The sequence below is a fragment of the Ranitomeya imitator genome, chromosome 3 (genome assembly GCF_032444005.1).
Source record: "Ranitomeya imitator isolate aRanImi1 chromosome 3, aRanImi1.pri, whole genome shotgun sequence".
Taxonomy (NCBI): Eukaryota; Metazoa; Chordata; class Amphibia; order Anura; family Dendrobatidae; genus Ranitomeya; species Ranitomeya imitator.
In genome coordinates this window covers 209,232,513-209,246,373 of record NC_091284.1, presented here as the reverse complement: position 1 = coordinate 209,246,373, position 13,861 = coordinate 209,232,513, and the positions used below count along the sequence as shown (strand labels likewise).

The 13,861-nt window shown below is 42.4% G+C and overlaps 1 protein-coding gene across 7 annotated transcripts in view; it reads left to right on the top strand.

Moving 5' to 3' along the window:
• The window catches only part of PHTF1 (putative homeodomain transcription factor 1), a 322,067-nt gene extending 309,413 nt beyond the window's left edge, over positions 1 to 12,654 (top strand). For all 7 annotated transcript variants that reach the window (XM_069761762.1, XM_069761764.1, XM_069761758.1 and 4 more), the window contains 2 exons: positions 10,110 to 10,235; positions 12,329 to 12,654. In XM_069761762.1, coding sequence (XP_069617863.1) covers positions 10,110 to 10,235; positions 12,329 to 12,349 — 147 coding nt within the window. In that variant the 3' untranslated portion in view covers positions 12,350 to 12,654. The remainder of the gene's footprint in view (positions 1 to 10,109; positions 10,236 to 12,328) is intronic.
• The last annotated feature ends 1,207 nt before the right edge of the window (positions 12,655 to 13,861 follow it).

The following is a 13,861-nucleotide window of genomic DNA, read 5'->3' as shown; positions in this document are numbered from 1 at the left end:
GGGGAGTTCCACCACTCCTCTTGGGCTAGCTGCACAAAAGCTGTTCTGTCCTGTATGCACACATGGATTTTTCCTCTCTGAACCCTGTTCACACAGGTAATATACAGATGATCAGGTTTTTAAATACATCAGATAGGGATTGCATACATTAGTTAGGACTGCTCTGATATGGGTATACCGTGAAGATTGGTAGAGCAGCTTAGTATACATTTTTTGCAAAAAACGTATCAACCAAATACCCTGTTATTACATCTTTTACTAGCACTTGCGGATTACTGCAAACATTTTTTCAAACTGAGTGTTTTTGGTTTTACCATTCGCTTTTGTGTCTTCAGGTTTCTTGGTGGTGTGTGAACATGTTCTTACAGACTTGTTCACTGTGCAGGTAGCCCATGTGTTCCTGTTTCCATGATTGTTCTCTTGTGTCTACAAGACTGGGGAGTTCCACCACTCCTCTTGGGCTAGCTGCACAAAAGCTGTTCTGTCCTGTATGCACACATGGATTTTTCCTCTCTGAACCCTGTTCACACAGGTAATATACAGATGATCAGGTTTTTAAATACATCAGATAGGGATTGCATACATTAGTTAGGACTGCTCTGATATGGGTATACCGTGAAGATTGGTAGAGCAGCTTAGTATACATTTTTTGCAAAAAACGTATCAACCAAATACCCTGTTATTACATCTTTTACTAGCACTTGCGGATTACTGCAAACATTTTTTCAAACTGAGTGTTTTTGGTTTTACCATTCGCTTTTGTGTCTTCAGGTTTCTTGGTGGTGTGTGAACATGTTCTTACAGACTTGTTCACTGTGCAGGTAGCCCATGTGTTCCTGTTTCCAGAGTACACTTCATTCTACCGAATGTGCTTCTGATTAGGTGATCACCTGAACCAAATCTTATTTAACAAAGGAAAGTATAAAAACACTGCTGTGGTGTTCACAATCCTCTTGCAATAAGACAAGCTGGATGGCAAAACAAGTGCTAGTAATATCCCAAAAGTAATAGGAATGAAAAAATAACTTTTAACCATGCCAAAGGAGTTGAAAAGAAAAGTCTTGAGTGAGGAAAAGAAGGGCTTAATTCTGGCTTTACTAGCAGAGGGATACAGTGAAATTCATGTTGCCTCCATCCTTAAAATTTCTAAGACAGCAGTCCATTACAACAAGGTCAAGCAGCAGACATTGGGGACAACTAAGCTACAGACCGGCAGAGGGTGAAAACGACTCTCTACTGACCGAGATAACCGTCATCTTATTCGAATGTCACTCAGCAACCACAGAATGACATCAAATGACCTACAAAGGGAATGGCAAATGGCAGCTGGGGTTGACCGTTCATAACAGGCTCCTAGAGGCAGGACTCAAGTCATGTAAAGCTAGAAAAAAGCCTTTCATCAATGAGAAGTAAAGAAGAACCAGGCTAAAGTTTGCCAAAGATGATAAGGATTGCACCATAGAGGACTGGAGTAAGTTATCTTCTAATTTTCAGCTGTCCCTAACACCTGGTCGTCTATTGGTTAGATGGAGACCTGGAAGGGCGTACAAGCCACAGTGTCTTCCACTCACTGTGAAATTTGGTGAAGGATTGGTGATTATCTGGGGATGCTTCAGCAAGGTTGGAATTGGGCAGGTTGTTCTTTGCGAAGAACGTATGAATCTAGCCGCATACAAGGTTATCCTGGAAAAACAGTTGATTCCTTCTGCTCAGGCAATGTTCCCCAACTCTGAGGGCTGGTTTTTCCAGCAGGACAATGCGCCATGCCACACAGCTAGGTCAATCAAGGAGTGGATGAAGGACCACCACATCAAATCCCTGTCATGGCCAGCCCAATCTCCAGACCTGAACCCCATTGAAAACCTCTGGAATGATGGATAGTCACAAGCCATCAAACAAAGAAGAACTGGTTAAATTTCTCCATCGTCTCATTGGGGGACACAGGACTGTGGGTGTATGCTACTGCCGCCAGGAGGCTGACACTAAGTAGGTATAAAAAAAAAAAAAGTTAGCTCCTCCTCCATAGTATACACCTTGCCACTGGCCCTGACAGCTCCAGTTTATGCTTTGTGTCCGTAGGAGGCACATCTCTGGGTTTTCCCAGATGCTTTTTTCTCTGAAGATAAGACAGGGGCGACGGACCCTTTTGAAGGGATCCGATCTCCCCAAACCAACAACGGGCGAGCACGTGGAGTGTCGCCTCCACGTATCCTCTCCCGCGACGTGGGATTTTTTTGCCGGACTAAGAACCTGACCACCCTGAGGTAACGGAACCCTAGGTTGTACAGGCATTCATTCCTTGTCCGTGCAGCCTCCACTTCATCACCAATGCAAGACTACGGTGTTTAAAGGAGGCAGACGGTCCCTCTCCTCGCCTTCTGAAGGGTGTAAGGAGTTAGGGTGCCTGCACCGTCTTTTAATATTTATATATGTGTATATATATTTATATGTGGATTTTTTATGTCTAACCTTATGCGCTGTCAGAGGGCTGCACAGGGGGGGCTCCTGCTTCATTGCGCGTTCTGCTGGCGACTATATCCGGCGCTGTGCTGGTTTCCAGCGTTTTTTCCCCACAAGCAAACTTCAGCAGAGGCATGGGCGGAAGTCCCGCCCCTTTTTTTTTAGGCGGTTTCCTGTTCGCTGAGGCATTATGGATCTTGTAGTCTGAGCATGGGCGGAAGTCCCGCCCCTTTTTCGGTGGCTTCCTGTTTTCTCTGTACAGCCTGTGGCATTATGGGTCTTGTAGTCTGGGGGAAGTCCCGCCTCCATGGCGACGGTTTACTTCCGGTTTCGAGCACCCAGCTTTCCCGGGAGAGCAGGGGAAAGAGTAAAATCTAGATCCCTGCTTCGGCCTAAACCGGGTCCATGTGCGGTAACTCCTCCCACTTTTTTCAGGCATCCACCCTGTGAATTAGTTTATATGTGTGGTTTGCACAGGAGACATGGTTCAGTGTTTGAGAGCAGGGGACACAGGGCTGGGGTAAGTGCTACTTCCCTCAGCCTGACAACAGTATTTGTTCTAGACCTAGTAGCTCATAAGGAGATACGGAGCATAGCAGCAGCAGCAGCAATAGAGTCATGTCTAGAAAGACTAAGACTCACTCAGTTCTGTATACCTCATGCATTACCTGTCAGTCTACTTTTCCGCATGCGCAAAGTAACCATTTCTGTGAGGCTTGTGATTCCGAGCGCGTGCAGGAGCCCCCGTCTGCTACCCTGTCTGCTTCCCCGCCGGCTATCCTGCCGGGTGTGCCTGTACCTGGGTCGGCAGCGTCTCCCCCTGAGTGGGTCATATCATTAACGCAGTCTATGGCGTCTCTAACAAAGGCGGTTGAGTCCCTTCAAGCCCCTGTCAGGGACATTCATCCGCCTGTTTTGGAAAGATCCTCCGATTTTCAGGATCCTCCGACCTGCAGGGGCCGTACTCCCTCTAAGCAGACACAGGGGAAACGATCCCACACAGCGTCTCCCGGTCCGTCAGGTGCATCAGCATCTTTGAATCCTGTCTCTCGATCTCCCTCTCCTGCAGAATTGAGTGAGCACGGTTCGGACTATGACTCAGAGGGGTCTTTTGATTTAGAAGCTCCTGGTTATCAGGAATCTGTTGACAGTCTCATTGAGGCCGTTAACCAGACCTTGGGAGTAGAGGATGTGGCCACCTTACCTTCTGGTCATAAGGTGTCCTTTAAGAAATTCAAGCAACCTCATAAGGTGTTTTCTACTCATCCTGAGTTTGAGGATTTAGTCCAACGTCACATGGAGCGACCGGATAAACGTTTCTTAGGCCAGAAGGCCCTAGGTGCAAGGTATCCGTTCGCTCCAGAGCTTTGTAAAAAGTGGGCAGAATCCCCTTCAGTGGATCCTCCCGTATCCCGTTTGGCCTCTAGTACGTTGCTGTCTCTTCCTAATGGGTCGTCTATTAAGGATCCGACTGATCGGCTCCTAGAGAGTCTAGCTCGGTCTCTGTTTGAGGCTTCAGGGTCAGCCCTCGCACCGTCTTTTGCGGCCACATGGGTTGCCAAAGCTATGATAGCTTGGTCAGAGTCTGTAACTAAGGCTCTTCAGGATAAGGGGTTTCCTGTAGAGGTGATAGAGATGTCAAATCAGATATCTTTAGCAGGAAATTATCTGATTAATGCATCCTTGGATGCGGCAAATTGTTTAGCATTGGCTGCGGAAAATGCTATTGCTATCAGAAGGGCCCTATGGCTAAGAAATTGGCGGGCGGACTCTACTTCAAAGAAGTCCCTTACATCCCTTCCTTATCAAGGTGTCCGTCTTTTTGGCGAAAAATTGGATCAGCTTATATCTGATACCACGGGAGGTAAAAGTAATTTCCTTCCTCAACAAAAGGTTAAGCAACCTTTTCGTCGCCAATTTCAAGCAAGATTTAAATCCTTTCGTAACTCCCGGTGGTCTGCGGCACCAAGCGCAGGTCCCCCAAGTCGGCCTGTCCAAGACCGGGAGCACCAGGTCTCCTATAGGGCCAATCCATTGGCAAGAATGCGGTATCAACCGTCAAGATCTAGGGGATCTAGATATCCTCGATCTTCAGCTAAATGACTGGAGGCAGCCTCTCGTCGCTTCCAACAGAGTAGGCGGTCGCCTACTACTGTTCCATCAGTCCTGACTGTCAGTTGTATCAACCCTTCCAATCTATCTGTTGGAAATAAGGGCAATTTGGCTGGCTTTGCAGCACTTTCACCATCTTCTGGCGGGTCGCCCGGTGCGGATCCAATCGGACAATGCCACGGCCGTGGCCTACGTAAATCATCAGGGGGGCACTCGCAGCAGATCAGCCATGCGCGAGGTAGGACAAGTCCTCCGCTGGGCCGAGAACAATCACTCTGTGATCTCGGCAGTTTACATCCCGGGCAAGGAGAACTGGGCAGCGGACCTTCTGAGCCGACAGGGTCTTGCGCCCGGGGAATGGTCTCTTCACCCCGATGTTTTTCGGCAGATATGTCTACGCTGGGGAATCCCGGACGTGGATCTAATGGCCACCGGGTCGAATACCAAAGTACCCAGGTTCGTTGCACGGTTTCGAGATCCAGGAGCAATTGCCGTAGACGCACTAGTCCTATCTTGGAACCAATTTCGTCTTCCATATCTGTTTCCCCCTCTGGCGCTGCTTCCAAAGGTCGTCAGGAAGATCAAGTTAGAGGGAGTTCCGACAATTCTAGTCGCCCCAGATTGGCCTCGGAGGTCATGGTACGCAGACCTAGTTCAGCTGATCGTCGGGGTTCCTTGGCAGCTACCAATGCAGCCAGATCTTCTGTCGCAGGGGCCGATATTCCACTAGAACTTAGAGGCCCTGCGTTTGACGGCTTGGCCGTTGAATCTTGGATTCTGACCCAGGCTGGGTTTTCTCAGAAAGTAGCCTCAACTATGGTTAATGCTCGAAAGACAGCTTCAGCACGCATTTACCACCACACCTGGAAAGTCTTTCTCTCATGGTGCAGGAAGAAGGGTCTTCCTCCTCTTCGGTTTTCCATTCCTAATGTCCTAGCTTTTCTCCAATCTGGTCTAGACTCAGGTCTCGCTCCAAGTACCCTTAGGAGGCAAATATCCGCCTTATCGGTTCTTTTCCAGCGCAGGATCGCTACCAATCTGCAAGTAAAAACTTTTTTGCAGGGAGTCTCTCATATAGTCCCTCCTTACAAAGCTCCGATAGAAGCTTGGGACCTTAATTTGGTCTTGAGTGTTCTTCAGGAACCTCCATTTGAGCCCCTCCAAGATATTCCTTTAAGGTACCTTTCTTGGAAGGTTTTGTTTCTGGTAGCTATAACATCCATTAGGCGGGTATCGGAGTTAGCGGCCTTGTCCTGTCAGGCGCCGTTTCTACAATTTCATCAGGATAAGGTGGTGCTGAGACCAGCACCTTCCTTTTTGCCAAAAGTAGTCTCCTCATTCCACATTAATGAGGACATTGTCTTGCCTTCTTTTTGTCCTGCGCCTACACACCGGGTGGAAAAAGCTCTCCATACTCTAGATTTGGTGAGAGCTCTGAGAAGATACGTTTCTCGGACCGCTTCTTTTCGAAAGACGGATGTTCTGTTCGTTCTTCCTGCGGGTCATAAAAAGGGACTCGCAGCCTCTAGATCGACCTTAGCCAGATGGATAAGAACCACTATTCAGGAGGCCTACCGTATCAAGGGTGCAGCCATCCCGGCTGGGATCAGGGCACACTCTACTTGTGCGGTAGGGGCTTCCTGGGCACTTTGGCACCAAGCTTCAGCAGAGCAGGTTTGCAAAGCGGCCACTTGGTCCAGCCTGCACACTTTCTCTAAACATGCGGTATCACACCTATAGGCGGTAAGTGCCTAGGGGTTTTCTTCCAGTGAGTCTTCTTCCCACCCTGGGACTGCTTTGGGACATCCCACAGTCCTGTGTCCCCCAATGAGACGATGGAGAAACAGGGATTTTTGTGTTACTCACCGTAAAATCCTTTTCTCCGAGTCGTTGATTGGGGGACACAGCTCCCTCCCTATTCATTTTATTTGTCTATGGGGTTGTTCAGACTATAGTATTATTCTAGACATGTTGTCTTTGCTCTAATGCTGTTTTGTTTTCTCTATATCCTACTGCTTGTGCACCAAACTGGAGCTGTCAGGGCCAGTGGCAAGGTGTATACTATGGAGGAGGAGCTAACTTTTTTTTTTTTTTATACCTACTTAGTGTCAGCCTCCTGGCGGCAGTAGCATACACCCACAGTCCTGTGTCCCCCAATGAACGACTCGGAGAAAAGGATTTTACGGTGAGTAACACAAAAATCCCTGTTTTTGTACCAGGAGTGGCATAAGGTCACCCAAAAGCAGTGTGAAAGACTGGTGGAAAGCATGCCAAAAGACGCATGAAAGCTGTGATTAAAAATCATGGTTATTCCACAAAATATTGATTTCTGAACTCTTCCTGAATTAAAACATTAGTATTGTTGTTTCTAAATGATTATGAACTTGTTTTTTTGCATTATTTGATGTCTGCAAGCAATGTATCAATGTTTTTTTTTGTTATTTTGACCATTTCTCATTTTCAGAAAATAAATACAAAATGTATTGCTTGGAACTAATGTTGTCAGTAGTTTATAGATTAAAAGAACAATTTACATTTTACTCAAAAATATACCTATAAAAAGAAAAGTTAGACAAACTAAAAATTTTGCAGTGGTCTCTTAATTTTTGCCAGAGCTGTTTATATAGCATCATTATAAATAGTGATGTATTTCAAGTGTTTATTTCTGTTAATGTTAATTATGGCTTACAGCCAAAGAAAACTCAAAAGTCATTATCTCAGTAAATTAGAATACTTTATAACACCAGCTTCAAAAAATGATTTTAACATCCAAAATGTTCGCCTATTGAAATGTATGTTCAGTATATGTACTCAATACTTGGTCGGGGCTCCTTTTGCTTCAATTACTGCATCAGTGAGGTTTGTTATGGAGGCAATCAGTCTGTGGCTGAGGTGTTATGGAAGCCCAGGTTGCTTTGATAGCGGCCTTCAGCTTGTCTGCATTATTGGGTCTGGTGTCTCTCATCTTCCTCATGACAAGGTCAGATGAGTTTGTTGGCCAGTCAAGCACAGTGATACTGTTGTTTTATACCAGGTATTGGTAATTTTGTTAGTGTGGACAGGTGCCAAGTCCTGCTGGAGAATTACATTTCCATCTCCAAAAAGCTTGTCGGAATCATGAAGTGCTCTAAAATTTCCTGGTAGACGGTTTCGCTGACTTTGGTCTTGATAAAACACAAGTGGACCTACACCAGCAGATGACATGGCTCCCGAAACCATCATTGATTGTGGATACTTCACACTAGACCTTGGATATCAAGGTCTCAGAATCTAGAGGAAGAGTGGAGAGTCAGACAATCCAAGCTGTGGAGGTCTAGTGTGAAGTTTCCACAATTAGTAATGGTGATTGGCACTTATCCACACTGCCAAAAGTACCAATACCTGGTTTAAAAACAACAGTATCACTGTAGTTGATTGGCCAGCAAACTCGTCTGACCTTAACGCCATAGAGAATCTATAGGGTATTGTCAAGTGAAAGATGAGAGACACCAGACCCAACAATGCAGATGAGATGAATGCTGCTATCAAAGCAACTTGGGCTTCCATGACACCTCAGCAGTGCCTCAGACTGATCACCTCCATGCCACACTGCATTGATGCAGCAATTGCTGCAAAAGGAGCCCTGACCAAGTATTGAGTGTATTTACTGAACATACATTTCAGTAGGCCAACATTTTGAATGTTAAAAAATATTTTTTGAAACTGGTGTTATAAGGTATTCTAATTTACTGAGACAATGACTTTTGGGTTTTCATTGGCTGTAAACCATAATCATCAACATTAACAGAAATAAACACTTGAAATACATCACTCTGTTTTTATTGACTCTATATATGAGTTTCACTTTTTGTATTGAAGAACTGAAATAAATTAACTTTTTGATGATATTCTAATTTTGTGAGATGCACTTCTATCTTAGTTACTGAGTCAATGGCGTGTTGGTAACTTCTATGCACCAAGCATCTCAGCACTTGGCACACCACCTCTGTAAGTTTACGCTGTCTGCCATTTCATGGCTGAGTTGCTGTTCTTGCTAATCGCTTATACATTGAAATAATACCTCTCCCACACTTTTTGTAATCTCATACACCAATCTTTAATATTGATGATCAGTTGCCTAGATTCTAGACCAATAGATGAGGGGTCTAGTTTCCAAAATGAGGTCACTTGTGGGGGTTTCCACTGTTTAGGCACATCTGGGTCTCTCCAAATGTGACATGGCATCTGCTCTTGATTCATTCCCTTCTGAGCCCTGCCGTGTGCCCAAACAGTAGTTTTATCTCACATAATGGGTATTATTATTCTCATGAAAAATTGCACAATAAATTTTTGGGTTCATTTCCTACTGTCACCCTTGTAAAAAGTACAAAATATGGGGCTATTGTAACATTTTTGTGAAAAACAGTAAAATGTTCAGTTTTTCCTTCCACATTCCATTTCTGTGAAGCACCTGAAGGGTTAATAAAATCCTCAAAACTACATTCAAGAAATTTTAGGGGTGCAATTTTTAGAATGATGTCACTTTTCCGTATTTTCTGTTATATAGGCCAGCCAAAGTCACTTCAAATATATGGTCCTTAAAAAATGGTTTTGTAAATTTTGTTGGAAAAATTAAAAATTGCTGGTCAACTTTGAACCCTTCTAACTTCCTAACATAAAAAAATTATGTTTCAAAAATTATGCAGATGTAAAGTAGACATGTGAGAAATGTTATTTATTAACTATTTTGTGTGGTATAGTTATCTGATTTAAGGGCATAAAAACTTATAGGTTGAAAATTGCAAAATGTTTGTATTTTTTTGTCACATTTTTGTTATTTTCATAAATGTGTGCAAATCATATTGACCAAAATTTACCACCATCATGAAGTACAATACATCACGAAAAACATTCTGAGAATCACTGGGATCCATTGAAGTGTTCCAGAGTTATTACCATATAAAGTGACACTGGTCAGATTTAGAAAATTTGGTCTGGACATCAAGGTCAAAATTAGCTCAGTCACTACGAGATTAATAGTCCGTAATCTATGCGTATATATTTATGGCACCTGCGCAAAACTAGAGTTCACGCCACTGACTTTTGTCCATCGGTGATGGATATGTCCCTCAACCATGTTCATAGCTTTGTACTACATATCGTCTTCATCGCTGTAATACTATATTCATCTCTGTGCTTGTATAGGATAAGCTTGTGCTTTAAGACTTTAGGTCGTCTAATTAAATAGATGGATAATATTTCATGATCCACTATGTGTTAAAATACAATCTGCATAATACAGTGTTTCAGACATGGAGTTGATTTTCTTGTAAAGTGGATAAAACATGGCTTCCTGCCAAGGTTTCTCTACACCAGTAGATTACATTATGAGCTTATATGAGGTGGAAATGGCTTCATTTGGGTACATTCAGTGCTGAGTTCAGCGAATCCCGAGTTGCTGAATATAACAAAATATTGGAAGCGAACGGCACGGTCCAAGACTGTAAACAGTATTCTGTATTAGCAATCACTAACCCTTTATCAATATTTGTCTGCAGGAGATCGATACCCCGTTCAGGCTGTATGGACTTACAATGAACCCTCTCATATACAATATAAGTCGTGTGGTCATTCTTTCGGCAGTGTCCGGTGTTGTAAGCGACCTTCTGGGATTCAACATTAGAGTGAGTGCAGTATACAGATTTCAAGGCTACTATGTGGCGTATACCCTGCAATAAGCATAACAAATATTGGAATATTTCAATTTAAAATACTGCGTGATGTTAATTTTCCTTGAAACAAACTTCACGTTTGATATTTTGCCCCCCATTAATATATTGATGCCCTTACTCTTAGTTTTTTATATATCCAAGCCATCCTTATGAGCAGTTTCTTGCCTCTGCTGATGACAACGGATGTGAAAACGTTTTCTGATCCAGCTCCTTGAACGCAGGTTTACACAAGCGTATAAAAAAAAATCTGTCAGTCTCATCTAGAAAAGAGGGATGATTTACAGTTTCCTATATCGTATAACTGTAACGTATAAATAAAAATCAGATGCTATATTGTGGTTCTGTATGGTATCTGATTTTCTTTGCACACCCATGAACTGGAATGGGGGAATCTCATCAAAATTTTGGAGACAAATTGTGCATGCTGCCTTTTTTTTCACACGTAGATTTGGTCAGTGAAAAAAAAAGTCATCTGTACTGCCCCATTGAATAACATTGGTCTGAGCCTTGAGGGGTATGGGCACAACTGAAGCGCTGGTGACAGAAGGATCAACCCTCCTAAGCTGTCATTATCAACATGGTCAATAAAAGTTGAGTAACATAATACCTCGATATCTGTGCTCTGATGTCTAGTTCCAGAAAAATCTAAGTTTCCTTATATGTAAATGAGCTGTTCAGGACTATGGGTCGGAAACTGATCTGCATGAGAATCAGCCTCCAGAGCTTGTTTTAAAACAAAGGGGGCATTACCTGTGTGAAGCAATAATAACTGACACTTTGCTGTCATAACACACTGATTTGCAATGAGATCAGAGCTAAAGCAGTACAGCAGAGCTAACAAAGTACAGCAGTAGTGAAGTTTGTCTAATTATAAACATTTGCGCAGTAGTTGTCCTCTCATAGTGAAATCATCCCTGCTACAGAGCTGTGCCTGATTATAACCAGCACAGTACAGCAGAGTTGAACCTTGTCTCATTACAAACACAACATGCAAATTTGCAATTGTCTTCCTACAGAGCTGTCAGCTCTGCTGTACTGCCCTTCCCATACACTGGCTGCCCATCACGTGACGGCTGAAGCACTGTGAGAGGACTTTCAGAGTCACTTTTTTTTGTAATGAGACAAAGTTCACTTGTGCTGTAGTGTAACTCTGATCTCACTGCAGAGCTGTGTGTGATTATGAGAGTAAAGTGTCAGTCATTACATGTCTCCCACTGGTAGCTCCCCCTTTTTAGTTAAAATGAGCACTGGATGCAGATTCTCAGGGAGATCTATGTCCGGTCCATAGATCTTAACAGACCATTTACATATCAAGAAAAACATTGAGTTCACTGAAATAAGATATCAGATCACAAATATCAAAGTATCATTTTATTTAAACTTTTATTGACCTGCATGTTTCTATTGACGGCTTAGGAGTGTTGACCCTGACAGATTCACTTCAACGTACATACTCTTAAGGCATCATCCATACCTCTAGGTTTCCGAGAAAAAAAAAATTATAGAATTTTTTTTTTATCCTTGGGTTTTTTAATTTGGTCTGCAAAAAATGGAGATATGAACGTGTCCATAGACTATAATGGGTACGTATTCCATCTGTGAAAAAAAATTGATATAACAAATACGTGAGACAGGTACGTCTAAATGAAAACTAAAGCAGATGTGAGTAGGATTCATTAAGCAGGACTCAAATCTCCTAGTTCTAGTATTTAAAAAAACACCTGTATCAAGGATTTCCAGGAAGAATAAGTGAGAAATCACACAAGTTAGAGTTTGAGTAGAAGAAAAAAACATTTGTTAATCAAGAATTATGGTGTTTAGTCAAACGTACATGTCAGGATAGAGAACAGGTCCTGTCTAAGAAAGTCCTTTGAGATTAGTAGTATATATGATAGTCGCTGTTTCATGTTGAAACTTGACTCATTTTCCTAAGGGAAAATACATTTTAACACATTTCCACGTTTTAACCGAGATATTTTCAGTCCTGTGTCACATTGTAGAATTGTCTAAAATTGCTTTTTTTTCCCTCACCTGTCATTCCCTAGCTGTGGAAAATTAAACCGTGACCTTCTACATTGGAGCAATACAACTATGCAGACACAAAGGTTGAATTTGTCATCCACGGATTCCTTAGGCAAGGAACGGACAGCTCAGCATTGCGTCCCATACAAGCTTTGCATGAACGAGAATCCGTAAGATTTCAGGAAAACTTGGATGTTGTTCTAAGATGTTGGAGACGGTCAATGTGACTTCTTAATTCATGTGTGCCAACTTACTTTTTATAGCAGAGTTTACATTTTGTGTAGAAAAATTAAAAGAAAAAGATATATTTATTAAAATTTTTACTGGATAATTATGTATGAAAATTGAAGGCTGTATTATTTAATGTGTTAAACGAAACAAGGTTATTCATGGCATCAATTTACATTTTCCACATGTGATTTTTGGAGATGTGTGGAGAGACACTTTAAGTAGGCATAATGTTATATTGCAAACTAATTAAGACACTGGATAGTGTAAAGTGTATGAAGAAGGTGTAAAATGATAGCGGATAGTATCTCCTCACTGACGGAGGTTGTGTATATGTCAGCCACAACGCTGAAGAACATGTGCATCATCGGTCTCAGGGTTACACTTCCCCCTGCTGAATCAGACTATGCTCAATTCACTGGATCTGAACTAGCATAATATGAAAGTCGTGCTGCACACGGCAGGATAAGGATATGAAAAATATATTTACCATAAAAACATACAACGCGTTTCGGAGCTTGACCTGCTCCATCTTCAGGAAGGAGCTAGTCCAGCTCTGAAACGCATTGTTTGTTTTTAAAAGTGTTTTTGAAAGTAGATAAGGATGTAAAAAATATATTGGAAGAGAAAAACAATGTATTTTGGAGCTGGACTAGCGTCTTTACCAGGAAGGAGCTAGTGCTGCTCCGAAAATGTTTTTAACCCTTGTCAGGCTGCATAATTTTACAACCTTAACAGGCTGCATAGGTACAATTGTACCTTCACATATACCTCCACTGTGGGAAGACTTTACTTGGTTTCAGAAACTAAAGTTCATTCAGCTACAAATGTTATGCTGATATCTATTGTTCAGTGTTGTTACTGGTCACTTATGTTGCTGTCAATTAAGTTAATTCAAACTGGGAGTGGCTTCTACTTGTCTTCCTGCCTCCCTCCTCTCATTAGCCATTTTGCTGTTCATCTCATTGCTGTGAGCACACATTTCTAGGCTTGTGAAGTCTTCAATTTCTTGGAAACGAAGGTAGGAAAGTCTCACAGCATCTAACAGCCAGTTATACCTTTATTCTCATTATGTGGGGACAGAACAGTCAAATTGTCTTTCAGCCTGGACTTGGCTTACATATATTTTGTATGAAACTTATCACTATAGGTATAATTTTTATGCGAAAAATGGATAATAATTAGTATCTACATATTGTTTTACGATGTTTTATTTATATTCAGCACAAAATACGAAGCCAAAATTCATCTAGCAAGTCATCATGAGTGATAGTAATGCTGGATCTAGTTTCCGCCATAATCCAAGAAAACGTGTTTGCAGGTTAGTA